Source organism: Bacillus rossius, chromosome 5 (genome assembly GCF_032445375.1).
Source record: "Bacillus rossius redtenbacheri isolate Brsri chromosome 5, Brsri_v3, whole genome shotgun sequence".
Taxonomy (NCBI): Eukaryota; Metazoa; Arthropoda; class Insecta; order Phasmatodea; family Bacillidae; genus Bacillus; species Bacillus rossius.
In genome coordinates, this window is record NC_086333.1 from 12,381,631 (window position 1) to 12,398,656 (window position 17,026).

At 38.7% G+C, this 17,026-nt stretch overlaps 1 protein-coding gene across 1 annotated transcript in view; it reads left to right on the forward strand.

The window, feature by feature from the left end:
- LOC134531594 (exportin-5) overlaps positions 1-17,026 on the forward strand; it is a 298,110-nt gene that overhangs the window by 187,034 nt on the left and 94,050 nt on the right. Inside the window, exon 13 of the mRNA XM_063367321.1 lies at positions 9,613-9,736. Within this exon, the coding sequence (XP_063223391.1) occupies positions 9,613-9,736 (124 nt within the window). The remainder of the gene's footprint in view (positions 1-9,612; positions 9,737-17,026) is intronic.

Sequence of the window (17,026 nt, forward strand, 5' to 3'; positions counted from 1 at the left end):
CTGCAGTTCAAGTCTATGGTCGTTGGTAACTAAATTAAAAATATAATTACAATGAAAATTTCAGCATATGCTGTGTGATATGTTAGCGCACACAACCTGACCCCTGATGGTGACTTTGTTATAAATAGGAATTAAGAATGTAATTAAGTTTGTAGTTGTGGACATACCAGATCTGGAACCATGTTGAATATCAGACAGTCTATTTTTAAAGAAAAAAAAATTACCTATTATTTTGAATAACATTTTCTCAAACATTTTTGAGAAACCATTTATAAGTCTTACAGTGTGGTAGTTAGAGACATTTAATTTGAAACATATGTTTAATGGAATAACCTTTGCAATTTTCCATTCATTTGGAAAGACTTCAGTTTTTAAACCCATGTTAAATAAATGTATTAGAATAGGTACTAATAGGTGAGACAGCCTTTTAATATAAAGTTTGGTATCCCATCAGGTCCAGTAGCCATGGAAGTTTTTAATCCCTTAATGCCCTAAAGCACTAAGCTTTCTGAGATTATAGGAACAGCAATAGTGTCATAAAATGAAGTAGTAGGAGGAGCATGATAAGTGCAGGTTGGTGACACAAATACTTGAGAAGTACTTGGCAAAAGCATTTGATAATATGCTTGGATTACTCGAAACATTACCATTCACTCCTAATGTATGTTGTTCATGATAACCATTTTTCATTATTTTCTCATAACATCAGAACTTCTATGGACTGTTCTTGTTATTATTGTTAATCAATCTCATCCAATTTATTTTATAACGCTTTGAACCATACTGTGCGCAAGGTAAGTTCAAAACGTCACAGCATCCTTCAAGCTGAACCAGCCAAGGATGATTTAAAGAAAAAGATCGTAAAAAGTAACAAGTTTCTTAAGAATGCAGGTGGTGTAGGGGAAAAACTCGGCGCACCATCTACAGAAGAGCCCAAGTTCAATGCAAGACTAATTTTTTATTCTCGTTAGTAACAATAACAAATATATGAACCGATGTTCAAGCATAACAAAGAATTAAAAGATAATACATAAGTGGTATACTATACAATTTGTAATACTTTACACAATACAGAAAAAAAGGTCAGGTGGTGACGCAATCGGTAAACGATATTTTAACTATAACAGCCTATTTTAACCAGTGACCTGCAGTCAAACCAGCTACGCAAAGGTTTGAAACAAAATGACAACACACTATAAATATTTACGGCGAGCGAGCCATATGGTCATGGGCGAAGGGAGAACAACTGATAAAGAACGTGGCCAACGAAAGAAAAGGGAAAATGACAAACACAACTCTAAATTAACAAGCCACTACAAACACAGTAAACAAACAAACTTCGTTAAGGTTCCAATTTACTCACGCCCATGACCACGGCTTCGACGTCACCAAGTGCACAAGTGCACACACCAAACGTCAAGGCAGACTGCAGGTAGCGACACCGCTAATAGCGTGTTTATATACTAGTTAACTAGGGGCGGAGTAAGCACACCGGGGAGAGGGGAAGGAAGAGGGGAACTAGCCCGAACCGTCCAGACTGAACTGGCTTGACCGAGCACACACCAGCGGAGGGGAGGCAAGGAGGGGCAGGGGAGGTGAGAAGGAAGTCACCACAGACACAGAGAGCGCAGTCACGTAGCAGCCGGCGGACAGTGAGGAGACGTGAGTAGACACGTAGCAGCCGGCGGACAGGTGAGACATGCGTAAGCACGGCTCAAAACCCCCCCGCTCTAACGAAGACTTCCAGGCGAAGAACTTTAGGCAGATGTAGGACTTCTATCCACCGAAGTAGCCGACGAGGATATGACCCAGCAGGTCCAGAGTCCATGTGTAGAAATTCAGCCATCCATCAGGGGTTTCGCCTTCCGGTAGGAACTCTGCAACTCCCAGAGTCCAGCTGACTAAACAATACTGGTGTGTGAAGTCAGTTCATACTCCACTCATCTCTGTCCGGCACCAACACATGATATCCTCTTGTAGTCACATAACGGGCCGAGGAGCATCGGAGCAGCCAAAAACTAACCAGTCAATAATAAATGGCGATACCCAGGTCACTCGACGAAAAGATGCAGGAGTCTGAGCTGGTCCGCGAATATCCGGCTGTCGTGATGCGTCCACCAGCGAACCAGTCCGGTCCTTGCGGCAGCAAACAAAATCTCCACTGTAGGTAATCCAAAATTGTCCATAATTATTTTCTTGTTTAAAGGAATAAAGTTATGTACAAGGCGGTAATCAATACCATTCTTCTTGGCTACCAGAAAGGTGGGCGTACTATAATTAGAAACAGAGGGGGAGATTACATCTGCTCGAAGAAGCTTATCCAGAATCTCTCTCATTTTAAGCTGTAGATGAGGGTTGGGCCTAAAAAATTTGGAACGCACAGGTATGTTGTCTTTCAACTGAAATTTGTAGGGTACAACATTACATCTCCCTATGCGAGTCGTAAAGACTTCCGGAAACTCGGCTACTAGGGCCTTCATTTTATGATTCTCATCACTGACATCATCCGAAACCAGAAGCTTAAATGCACTACGATCACCGGATTCTAATTTCAATGTTAAATTAGGTTCAAATCCAAATCTAAGTTCGTGATGTGAGAAATCTATGACTGCCTGTGAGTGCCCTAAAAAGTCTAATCCTAAGATGAAGGGGTAGGACAAATCAGGAACTACAAGGAACTGCCAGTCCCACGACAGTCGATCTATCTTGAAGTGTAAAACAACCATGGAATTGGAGGTGATAATGGAATTGTTAGCTACACAAATTTTAATCTCAGCCTCATGCTGAATGTGACTTTTCAAACCTGGGGTAGAGCTACTTAATTGCCCTAAAAATGACTCACTAACCAAACTATTGGTGGAACCTGAGTCAACAAGAGCCGAAACGCTTTTACCACACAGAGAGATAGGCACAAAGAACAAACGTGAATCAGAAGTGGCTTTCTTGTTATAAGAAGGATAGGTACGCCGACCACTCTCACGGGGTACCCCAATCAGTTTCCCGGACACTGATACCTATAGTGCCCCGCTTTCTTACACCGAAAGCAGGTTCGAGAAGAGCTGTCCCTGAGCGGCTCAGTACAACATGATGCCATATGTCCATACCGACTGCAATTGGCGCATCTAACCGATGAATCTCTGGTGACTGCCCCTAAAGGCCTCGAATTAACTGTCGTGATCCCTGGTTGAGTTACCCCATCCGATGAACAAGTACTAACCACATTGACCTGAGTCAACCTGCCCCGCGATGACTGACGCCCAATTGGAAATGTGGAGGTACCTGGAGAGGCTGGTGAAGGAGTAGAACATACTGAAGGAAATTGTTTTACATAATTATTCATAGCTACAATTTTGTTGTCTACTTCGCTGCTCCAACGACGCAACTCCAACATATTTGTAGGAGCGGTTAACATGACACTATGCTGTAAAATCAATGGTGAAATATTGTTAAGGATGACCTGAACTAATTGCGCTTCTGTTAATTTTAGCTCTAAAGCCTCGGCATAGCTGGACACTGAATTGATAAAATCGGAGAGACTCTCTTGTGGTCTTTGAAACCTGTAGACTAGTTCCTGTTTACATGCTTCTAAAATGCGCGGAGGACAAACCAGGGAAACCACACTAGCCTTAAAGGCGCTAAAAGTAAGCCGAGATGTAATCGCTTCCGTGAGTAAAGGTAAGAAGGCATCACCGCATTTCCCCAAATATGCCTTCAAGAAATCTGACTCACCTACTAACTTTAACTTGTGTACTCTAGCCGCTTCATGAAGCTGAGACAGAACCAGTTGTGGGGAACTACCTTCTAACCTAGGTAATCCCTTTAAAGCATTAAGGAAAACCTTTTGATCTAGGCTAGAGGGAGCATGAGTCTCGGTAGAGGCGGAAGAAGGAGCTGCGGGAGTGTCTATGTTGGCCCTTAAATGATTTATTATTTTAACTCTAAATTCTTTCACTGTTTCGGACTCATCAAACTCTATTTCATTTTCATTCAAATAATCAATAAGGTCGCTACGTTTTAAAGTATATACCCAACCTACAGGGGCCGCAGAAGTTGCCATGTCTCCCGAGTGCGCACACCACCAAAAAAAGTAAAAATCCTGATCCTAAATCCTTACACCTCCGCTATAATGCTCTTAAGGAGCAGAGTGGCGCAGCTTGAACCATACTGTGCGCAAGGTAAGTTCAAAACGTCACAGCATCCTTCAAGCTGAACCAGCCAAGGATGATTTAAAGAAAAAGATCGTAAAAAGTAACAAGTTTCTTAAGAATGCAGGTGGTGTAGGGGAAAAACTCGGCGCACCATCTACAGAAGAGCCCAAGTTCAATGCAAGACTAATTTTTTATTCTCGTTAGTAACAATAACAAATATATGAACCGATGTTCAAGCATAACAAAGAATTAAAAGATAATACATAAGTGGTATACTATACAATTTGTAATACTTTACACAATACAGAAAAAAAGGTCAGGTGGTGATGCAATCGGTAAACGATATTTTAACTATAACAGCCTATTTTAACCAGTGACCTGCAGTCAAACCAGCTACGCAAAGGTTTGAAACAAAATAACAACACACTATAAATATTTACGGCGAGCGAGCCATATGGTCATGGGCGAAGGGAGAACAACTGATAAAGAACGTGGCCAACGAAAGAAAAGGGAAAATGACAAACACAACTCTAAATTAACAAGCCACTACAAACACAGTAAACAAACAAACTTCGTTAAGGTTCCAATTTACTCACGCCCATGACCACGGCTTCGACGTCACCAAGTGCACAAGTGCACACACCAAACGTCAAGGCAGACTGCAGGTAGCGACACCGCTAATAGCGTGTTTATATACTAGTTAACTAGGGGCGGAGTAAGCACACCGGGGAGAGGGGAAGGAAGAGGGGAACTAGCCCGAACCGTCCAGACTGAACTGGCTTGACCGAGCACACACCAGCGGAGGGGAGGCAAGGAGGGGCAGGGGAGGTGAGAAGGAAGTCACCACAGACACAGAGAGCGCAGTCACGTAGCAGCCGGCGGACAGGTGAGACATGCGTTGCTTGGTCCGTTTCAGTAAGAATGGTAATTTAGAGTAATAAAACATGTTTTGATTTATTCTAGGATTGAATCAAGTTTTTAAAACCAGTATGGGTAGTAATTTATTTTTTTAAGCAAGGATACAAGTATTTAATTCATCTACAAGGTTATTAATATCAGATGATGTATAAAAATTTTACCAATCATTACTTCTAATAGCATTGTAAAGACCTAGATAATCACCATTTTTATAAGGACTTAAAAAAAAGAGGAGAATTTATTATGTGAGGGAGTTTTACAAATGTAATCTTGATTTTTAAGGCAGGATGATAAAAATCTTCCTTTACAAGAGGTTCATCGGCTTCCATTATTAAATATTGAAAATTGTCGCTGAAACTTAAGTCTAAGAGATTTTTAGGAGTTAGTGTTTGGTTGAACTGCAATTGACCAATACTAGAAATGAAGTTGATCAGATTGTGCGCCTTATTTCTGATGCGAGTATGTGCAATGTGAGTAGTTCGTTATCGGTAAGTCAACACCAGGTGAAGTCACAGAGTGTTGTTAAATAATCTTGATGTGCAGAAAGTTAATCTTCTAAGGCCTCAAAATAAGAAAGATAAGTATTTGGTGATGTTTGAGGAGGTAAATAAATATTACAGTGAGTAAAAAATTTGTTTTCAGATAAATTAATTTGTAACCAGACAGCTTCAATTCAAGGTTAATTGAGAGTATGAAGTGGTTGAACAGATAAAAATGTGTGAGTTTCTTAACTGCTATTAAGACACCACCACCACGTTCTTTAGATGTAGTAATGCATTTCTATTGTTTCTATATATGCTATACTGTTCAGTAAAGTAGTGCAAATTAATACTAAATTCATTAAACCAGGTTTATGTAAGGCAGATATTATCTTGATGAGAATTAATATGATTTTAAAAGAATTCAATAGGTTTCGTTCTTAGGCCTCTGACGTTCTCATATAATACTTCACACTTTATAAGGTTTGAAGACACTAAAGAAATTTGATGCTCCTACAGGCACCTGGGATGAGGTCGAAGCAGTCGTCCTTGCTGGGATAGGTTTGGGACTACCCCTACCTATATCATCGGGATTTCCAGTCATTTAATAACTAAGTTTTCAGCAATTATTATAAATATAAATAAATTGAGGATATAATTACTGAACTGGTTTGCTGTTACCTTGAACACCTGAATCGACAATCAGCTGTATCTAAGAATTTTAAAGCAATACAGTTCCCTATTCATATGTCATAATATGCGTATTTTGAGACAATTGATGCTACAATGGGAACTATTAAATACTCTCTTGGGCTGTCTTCGGTGTCCTTTATCCCTTCAACTCCCCTTGACACCTTGTGAACATGAGGCAAAAAGAATTATTAGATGTTACAGATTATTTGTTGTCCTGAAAAATGTGATATTGTGGTTTTATTGTTCAAATAATTTTGAATTCTCTAGGAAGAATGTTGTGCATATAACATTTACATTATTACGAGTGGGGAAAAACATGTTTGTAAGAATAGCACAATTAATTTAATATAGGTTTATTTCCTATTAATATTTACATTACTATTTAAATTATCACACTGAAAAATGTTTGTTCACAAATACTCAATAATTGTCACGTTCCACAGCTCACACTCCTCCCTGGAGCTAGGCTCAACAGTGGTTCACCTCTTAACCTCACGCCTGTCCACACACACAGTCTCACACCACTCACAATTCTGCATTTGCTGCCATGGCATCTCCCTTTCCGTCAGGCAGTGCCGCTGGGCATGTTCCCACCCTGGGAATCTCTATTGAACATGTCCTTGTCCCTGGCCGGCAGAACTCCCTAGGCGACTTTCTGCTCCTTGAACCTGAGAATTGACCCCCTCCTCAGTCCCATTGTCGCATCCTTCTGTTTTCTCCCTCAATGCCCCCTTTCTCAACATGCGAAACACCGTGGGCGATCCCTTGTTCCTTGAAACTGTGAACGATTCACAGCTTTCTTAATGACCTGAGAATAATCATTTTGTTAGTACTAGAGCTGTCATTTACTTTGTGTTAAGGTTCTATCAAAGCCTGCCTTGCCCTGATGCTCATGTTCTTTGAGGCAATGCAGGCACCTACAATTTCCAGGGCGTGAACAAGAGCATCGCAGATATTTTGTGGCGATCTAAACAAAGAGTTTGCTGAACCTCCGCATCTCTGAGCCCGTCTATAAAAGCACTGGTGGTTAGCTGCTGGCGGAACTCTGTTGGTGCTTCTGGGTAGGCGAGGTACACGAGTCGCTCGATGTCAGCTTCTAATTCCTGGAAGGTTTCCGAGGATCGCTGTTGAGGGCCGTTCTGTACACCTGGCCCATGTGTCGGTCACCATACCTCTGCTCAATAGCTTCTAATAATACAGCGTATTCATTCTGTTCCGGAACTGGTTTGTCTGAAGCAGCTCGAGCAGAGATCCTCGCAAGGACAGGACAAGGTCTGTAGCCTTCTCTTTTTCGCCCCAGCCATTCACTTCAGCAGCTGCCTCGAACTTTTGCCTTTAGACAGCCCACAAAAATTGGCCATCAAGGGTGGGTGGCTAGAATTTTAGGTGGCCCTTTGCAGTGCCTTCCACCTTCACTTGCCCGGATGAACTCCTCCATTTCGTAGCAGCTGTAGCTTCCTTGAACATTCGTCGGCATTCTTCAGTTACAGCTGCTACTTGCTGATCGGTGGCCTGCTTGAGGTGAGCTAGCTGTTAGATCATCAGTTAATGTTATGCAAAATGTTGCTGATGTTGGACCAGATGCTGTTTCAAACAATACCATTTTACCTTACAACTGAACACTGGTTTCATCCATCTTCATCTTTAATTCCTTTTGAGTAGCTACCAGTTCACCTCACTTTTTTTCCTGACTCCTCTTCATCTTCTCTTGGTTCTTCTTCATGTATTCAATCTTGGTCTTCATGTCATTCTTCATCTCTTCTTGACTATTTATATCATTATTCATCTCCTCTTGACCACTCTTCAGTCCCCTGATTTCGTCCTTCATTTCAGCCCTGAAAGCCATTATGTTCTTAAGTTTGTCAACCGCCATCTTCTTTGTCCACATATACTTTAGGTCTATCACTGTCACTACTGTCCTATGAACTACACCATAATTTCACCTAACGGCTAACCTAAACTTATATTCAAAAATAACACTAACTTTACTAGCACTAAACTCAAAACGAACTACAGTTCTAAACACCAATTTCAATCTCAAAAAATTTAATTGTTATTTAATTATTTTTGTATGATTTTTTTATTTATTTTCAATTCACTGTAATTTAATTTAAATCCTTTAATTAGGGCTATACATCCCACTTCTGACACCAAAATGTTACAAGTGGGGAAAACTGGTTTCTGAAGATAACCCAATTAATTTTATACAGTTTTATTTGCTACTAATATTTACATTACTAATTAAATTTTCACACTTAAAAATTACTGTTCACAAATCATTAAGTATCTGTCCAGTCCACAGTTCACACACTGCACTAGAGCTAGGCTCAACAGTGGTTCGCCTCTGACCTCGTGCCTGTCCACACAGACACACTCTCGTGGACCTGTTATTCCGTGTCCGCGCTACTCGCGAAGCAGGACTTGCACGTCAATCATCTCCTCTCAGAATTTCCATGTAGGCTGACTTCACCATTTTATACCATTTGGCGGTATTTTTGGAATGGACTGGAGTGGTTGTGACGTGTCGCGTCATTTCGGCCATCTCGGCCCGAAGCATCCAGAACACTGTCGTGAATAACACGTCGGTCCGTGCGGCAGCATCTGAAAGCCCACGGCATTTCCAGGCCGCTAAGGGATAGATGACAGAGCCGAGGAAGGAGGGAGCAGGGGCAGGGGGTTGGCAAAGTCTGGCTGCCCTAATCCTCGAGGTTATGCCCGCATGACGTCGGTGTTCGTGTGGGGCTGCCGGGCCAGCCTACTGCTGGATAGCCCTCTCAGGAACCGGGCATGTGTCACTGTGTGGCTTATTTCTATTCAACAGCTTCCACAACTTTACTAACACTTGTAATTATTTTAATTTGTAATTTAAACCAAAATTTAAAATTAACACTATTTATTCCATTTGTAAAGATGTGTATATCAAAGGGCTTTAAAATTTCACCATTAAAGATTTATTTTTTATTTTCCATATACTGTTGCTTTTATTAGAATTCTCATTAACACAAAATTGTTTTGTAAATATTTTTGTGTTTTATATGAATGCAGCTATTCAATAAATCTTACATCTTTTTACTAAATTACAGTATTTGACTGAATTACCCTCCCCCACCCATCAATATTTTTGGAAATACATATTTTGCTTGATTTTAAAGGTTACTTGGTTCTATTTTGCCATACCAAATAGTTTTCAGTTGTGAAACCAAGCTTTAGCAATAAAGCATCTTCTCATGTAATCAGGTAGTACAAATTTATAATTATGCCAAGGATTTTTTTTACACATCATTCTTAAATTGTTTTTTATCAGTTTTTCAATGAATTTTTGTAGTTGCTGTAGCTCTCAGTGTAGTTGTACATATTTAAATGTTTGTTTCCAGTTTGTTCCAGATCATCGTCTGCGACCAATCATCAAAACATTCCTTAAACCTTTCGTGAACTCGTGTCCACCTGCTTTTTACGAGCCTGTGATTCTACCTATTTTTGCATGCTTCTGTCCATACAGTAAGTGAGCACTGCTTTTTAAACTAGAATGGGCAACGTGCAATTGTGATAAATTTGACAGAAATAACAACAAATAATTTTGATACATATTTGGTATTAGGCATACCATTGGTGCTGACAAAGTAATTTAGTATTAAAATAGGTTATTCATGACCATTATCATGTACTGTGAAATGGTTTGTTATCAAAACTCTGACATAGTGGCTCTATTACGATGCACACTGTAGGTTAGGGTTGAGAACTTCACATATAAATTAAATAATAATGTCGTAATTTTAGACCTTGGAATAAAGTGTAATCAAAATCCAAATGTACTCTTTATATTCATGTGTAGTGCATGTTATGACGGTGACAATACACTTTGACATGTATAAAACAACACGTAACATGAAGATTACCTTAAACTACCTTATTCTAAAATACAGATGGAATTTGATATGACTATCAACTTCAAGCATCCAACAATTCTATTAACACTTGAGTGAGTTGTTTTCACTATCAAATGTTAAATATTTAAGTGTAATTTAAAGTATTTCACGCAATTAAAGTAACACATTAAAATGAAAGGTAAAATTAGTAAGTTATCAATTCTTAACTAAAATCAGTCCTGTAGAGCGTGGACCACTGGGTACATTCAAGCAGTACTTGTCAGCAATGTCACTGTAATGCAAGATGGACAAGTTTGGTGAAAGATCAATTTGAGAGTTTGCTACAAGAAAATAAAGATAAAAGCTTATTTAACTCCTGCCATTTGGAGATTTAATGAAAAGAATGAAATTACAATTTTTACTTGTGCTTTTAAAACTGACAGAAAGTAACATAAACAAGATAATTGTTATCTGTGTGTTAAACATGTAAGTGGGATATTTGGGAAATGATTCACCAATGCAAGAGTAAAAGCACAGAGCTATTTCCTTGTGCAACTTCTTTGTCACAGAATTCACAACATAATTGCCAATCACCTACTTTATGGTAACAATAATTATTATTTTGTTGCTGTTTTGTTCAAGAATAACCTTAATGTGTTAATTTTTTTTTTAACATTTAGAATATGTATGAAATATGCAGTTTCTATAAAATGTAAACTGTTATATATGTATAAAGCTTATTTTCTCTGTATAAAGTAAGTTACTACAACTATGGTAGGGTAAAGTTTTGACATCATGTCCTCAAATTTTTATGTTGGAATAGCCATTTTTTTGTCAATTGAAAATTTCTAGCACTATTATAATACCTCTTTCAAATACTAATAGTATATAAATACATTAAAACAGTAGAATGCAAAGTTTTATTTTTTTATGGAGGCACCATTTTGAGATCTTTTATTTTTGTAATGCATATTTATAAGATATTGAGGTTGTTGACCACATCAATACTGTTTCCAACTACTGTTTGCAACTACCCTAAAGTGGAGCTTTGCAACTATAGTAACTTACAGTGGTAGATGATTTTCTCGTTACGGTATTCATAATAGCTGAGTAATGATGAAAAGCATCAATCAAAAGATAGATTTTTAAATGTCAAATTGTACATGATGTATTTAAAACAGAGAATTATCGATAATAAATGTATAGGATAGCCAATCAAGATGAACTATGATTTTTTTTGTAAAACATTTACCACAGAAACTCGTAGAAAATTGTGTGTATTTAGCAGCTTTGTGAAGCTGACTGTGTAATGTTGTGCTGTTTGATTGGTCGGCTGGGCTTCATGGTCACCTCCCCCTTGTAATCGGAGGTGGTCATGTTGTCTAACTAGTTTGTTGCTTGATATGTTTTGGATCGCTCATGCCTCGCGGTGACTCATCGACAACATATTACATATGCAATATCAAAGCTGACATTTTAACATCTGTTGGTTGGGGCCAGGCTGCATATTACATTTTTTTTTTCTTTTTGGACTTTTTTAAAACATAACTTAGGACTTTCAGCATAAGTCCCAGAAAGCCAGGATGCCTCTGCTAGTACCCAGTTAAAAATTTCAACTAGAAATAATTTTGTAGGTTAAATTTTTTTTTGCCAAAATATCTGTTTTTGAGTTGCAAAATTATTGATATTTTAGTAAGCTATAAATAACTGTATGGAAGATTGATATGATATTTATGTTCTACGAGTGGTAAAGAATAAAATTCAAAACTTTTGTCTTTTTTGAATCAGTAATTCATCTAAACACTCATGTGTGAAGAAACTTAACCCCTAAATTGATATCTTATCTACCGTACTCGTAATGCTATAGATTCATAAATGTCAGGTTGGGTTTGGCTGTACTGCCGTGACGAATGGAAAATTCTATTTGCCTCTAGGTAATATCCCTTTTGTTGGAAAACAAAAAATTTGCTTAGAAAAAAAAAATATTTGAAGGAAAACTGCTAAACGTTAACTTTGTTGCATTTATTTTGGGCGCTTTACAATTTGATTCTTTTCGTAATCACTAAACTGCCAATAATGCTTTGTAATATTCCAAAGTTGCCAACCATTAGCGGAGTAGCTAGCACGAAAGATTTGCAGCTGCGGCCTCCACACGCCCTTACTGACAACCTGGCATTTTGTGTGGAGATCAGGAAACTCATGTTATTGCTTCGGGGTGCCCTTTTGGTTATTTTAGGACACAATTTATTTTTTATTTAATAATTAAAAAAATTTTGTTAATTTAAAAAAATATATTTTGAACTTTTTGACATTTTAAATTTTAATGGGACCTTTAATGTTAGTATTTTCTCCAGGCCATTCCTCTCCGCCGCCTCTCAATAAGAGCCCGCCCCAGGTTCCCTTGTCACATGTCAGCCTACACTGTCAGATACTGCGTGCCGTGCGCTGCTTGGCTGCCTGGATCAGTGTAGCCGGCAGCACCACTCACACTGCCCGTCTTGTGTTGAGAGATTGTGCATCGCCATCTTCCTGCAGAGATAACTCTGTTCCCTGAACAATGGCAGTTCCTCGCTCATGCACCAACCACAACCACTATAATAACTACAAATCCTTCTTTATATTTGGCACCTCTTGGCCAAATTATCTGTAGACAACTATTGAGTGTTTTTTTTATTTTTGTTAAGGGATGGACACTTTTTTAACAATTACATGATGTTTGTTGTTAATACTTGGGTGCCACCACAGGAACCTGGTTGAAACTCTGTACAACAGGGTCGTGTGTGATTCGTGTGCAGAGATGCCAAGTACAATGAATTTTCCGTAGTTTCTACGATTTTCGTTACTTGACTACGGCAATACGGATGGTAGGTTAAAACTACGGATTCAATGGAATTTATGGTTTTTCTGTTTGTTTACATCACGTCGCAGCAATATGCGGTATGTTGTGTTCGTGGTTCCATATATGTATGCATGTGTGATGTCACACTTGTGAAACAAAATGCCCTAGACTCACATTTCGTAACATTTTATTTTCAAGTGTCCAGTAATGACTCAATATATCTATGCCGTTTTGTTTTGCTTTGTTATTTTCCGGTGTGTCGGTTAGGTTATGTGTGTATTGATTCCGTGTGTATGCTACACTATATTTGGAGTGTTATTTGCGATATAATGACAGAAAATGTCAAAACGTAAACGTTCTATCACTGAAAATATGTGCGAGCCTTCAAGTTCGAAGAAATCTAGCGGGCTACCGAATCAGCAGTATCGGAGATCTTACACGGAAGAATATCAATGCCTACAACCTTCAAAAACGTCTACAAACAAAGTGTTTTGTGAGACGTGCAAGTGTGATTTTTCTGTAAAACAGGGTGGACGCGATGATTGTAGGCGTCATGTCGCATCCAAAAAACATGAAGAAAATGGTCGCCTTAGTGGTCAGTGTAAACCACTTACCTCTTTTTTCACATCTGCTGAAGACACGAGTGTTATTCGTGCAGAGTGTTATTTCACACGATTTCTCATTGAACACAATCTGCCGTTTTCAGCAGCTGATCATGCAAAACCGTTATTTAAAGCAATGTTTCCTGACTCAAAGATAGCAGACAAATATTTGTGAGGGAGAACAAAAACCACCGCAATTGTGAAGAGCATGTCTGATGAAACGGTCGCAGGTATCGTAAATAGGATTCAGAACGCACCCTTTTCCTTGGCAACAGACGGCAGCAATGACAATAATGATTGTAAATTGTGTCCTATTGTGGTTACATATTATTGTGAGGTAAAGGAACAGGTTATGACACTTCAGCTTTCTCTCGTTGAGTGTTTTGACAACACAGGGGAAGGAATATATAAGATTAGACAAAGATTTGAAAATTATGTCATTGAAGTGGGAAAATTGTGTGTCATTTGGATGTGATAATGCCAACACCATGATTGGCAAGAATAAGGGTGTTCTTGCATTTCTGAAGCAGCAGCATCCTGCAATGATAATACGGGGCTGTGTGTGTCATCTGCTTCATTTGGCATCAAAGAAAGCAACAAAAACATTGGAATTGGCTTTCAACATTGAATCATTTTTGGTAGATGTATATTTTTATCTTGAAAAGAGCTCTAAAAGAAAAATGCATTTGAAAGTTTGCCAAGAGATGTGTGGACCTGAACTTAAAAGCCATAAGATACTGAAGCATGTTAGCACTAGGTGGCTATCTCTCACTGAATTGGTAAACAGGGTTTTAGAGCAATGGGATGCACTGAAGATAATGTTTCATGTTGGGGAAGATACCAATGCTAGTGGAAACCATGACAGTAGATTTGTTGGTGTGAAAATTGTGATGGAAAGTGGCCCTTCAAAACTGTATCTTTTGTTTTTGAAAAACATCCTACCAGTATTCATCAAATACAATGTAATGCTACAGCAAGATGCTCCATACATACACAAAGTTGCTAGATTACTAAATTCTTTGCTCATGGATTTACTAGTGAGGTTTATCAAACCTGATTCTTTGGGAAAGCAGTCTGAAAGTGGTTTGAAATGTCTTGCAGATATAAATGTTGTAAACAGAAAAATTCAAAAACATAATGATGACCTTGTGATTGGTGTTGCAACAAGGCAGTACATGAAACAGGCAAGTACAATTGGGTCTTTGTCTGCTGATGACATTAACAAGTTTTATAAATGTGTGAGAGATTTCTATTCTGCAGCCTGCACATATATTTTCGACAAGTTTCCCATTTCTGACCCTGTTTTGAAACTTGCAGAAATTGTGGATTTTTCAACAAGAAGAACTGTTTCATTTTCATCAGTACTTTTCTTTGTTGACTTATTTCCAAATGTATTTTCTAGCTGTGAAAAAGACAGATTGGAAGTTGAGTTTTCTTTCTACCAGGGAGATCCCCTAAATGAAGACATTTTGCAGACAGAAAGAGTGGATATTGCGTGGGCAAAAATGTCCAAATTAAAGGATGCATCAGGGTGTAATAAGTACAAAGAACTTCCTAAGGTTATGCTTACAGTGCTTGTTATACCACACAGCAATGCTGCGACTGAGCACATATTCAGCATTTTTCGCAAAAAACATACAGACTTCCGAAGCAACTTGAATACAAAGACTCTTAGTGCACTGTTGGTGGAAAAAACAAACATGGTGTCATGCTCTGAACTATGTTACCAAAATTAATTTTCAAAGAAGGACCTCATGAGCGCCAAATAAGCAACAAAAAATATGCTGCAAGACAAATAAGTAGTACTGGTTTTATGTTAACAATTCAGCTCGGATCGTGCGTACACATTTATCTAATTTAAGGTAAGAGTATATTAAGTTATTTAAATGTTTTTCTTATATGTATTTTGAGTGATTATTTTCTCTAAATTGCAAGTTACCTTTAATTTAAGGCCGTGTTTTGATTGTTTTATGTGTTTAGCAGACATTTGTTCAAATACAGTATCAACCCTCCCCAGTCTCCTATTTCAGAAAATGTTTCTTAAAATAATATTGGTATTTCTACCAGGAAAATGGTTTAAATAGCACCATTTTGCACTTACTACACAAAATTTTCCTGGGGGAGGACCCCCGGACCCCCCCCCCCCCCCCCCCCCCACTCTTTATTATGCCAAATGTTGCTCACTACTGACAGGCACTCCACAAGGTTGGCATCTCTGCGTGTGGGTGCTAGGCTACATTCCTACCCCAGTATCTGGCCACGGAAACTCAGGGGTATGCTGCTTACAAATTATATTCATAATTATGTTGGCACTTAAGGCTGCCCAGAATCCTCTGTCTTTTGATGGTACACACATGGTCCCTCGAAAGTAGATGCCACAATTGCTCAGAATTATTAAAATAAAATGTTAAAATGGAACTTACTATGGGTAAACAGCCCATGGCACGTAATCATTTTAAGTGCAACTCAGAGCACCATGTGACCTGTACTGGAAAAAATCAGTCAAAAATTGTTATTCAAAATAATTGGGTAAAACAGTTTACCACCCGGAGTAGGCCTCTAGAATAGAGAAAAAGAGGTTTAGGATGACGTAAGCGGATGGCGGATGGAGGATGTGATCAGTTCAGCAAACAGTGAAGTCCTCAATCCTCAAGGTGCAGTGATGGTGCGTCCAACTCCGGGCGGCAATCTGGCGAGCCCGGGGCTTGGTCATAGTGTTGTGGCCACATGGGAAGGTCCCAATTATTGTTTTGTCTTATTGGAAAACATGTTGTGACCAAAATATTATAAGCCCTTCAATATTTTTCTAATTAAATTACAAATGACTAAAGTTAATATTATATATATAGTTGGGTGCTTAGTTTTTTAAAGTTCAAAACTAAAATCTCTCAAACAAGGGTTTGTTCCAAAATATTTGCGCATAGTGCCACACTGTCTGTACACTGACCTGAAAAACATGGACACTTAGGGCGTGAAAAATAAGAATTAAAATTAACCTAATACTGCTTGCGATGGCGGAGTGAAACATACGCACGCACCAAACACTGCAGGTGGGGGGTTTAAAAATATGTAAGGGACACAGAAGTTGGTGGTAGGTGTCGATGGGGGGGGGGGGGGGGGGGGGGGGTTAAAGCAAGGCACATCAGGCTTGATGGAGGGCATAGCCTTGGTTAAAGTCAAATTTTATCTTGGATTATTTTCCAACACTTCTTGTTTTTATCGTTCTCACCATGATTTGACATGATAACACCCGCATCTTTTGGTAAGTGGTTGCTAAAGCCTCCTGAATTAATTCCCTAAATTCAGTCTAAAAATTGGATTTTTTGTCGTGTTTGATGTAGTATCATTTAGTCTTCAACACAGTATATTCTTTATAACTTGGTACACAGCAATCAATACGAACACAATGCTGGTGTGAACTTATAGTTGGTGCACAGAATCCTTAGAATAGAATGTTACGCTCTGTATATTCTTTGATATT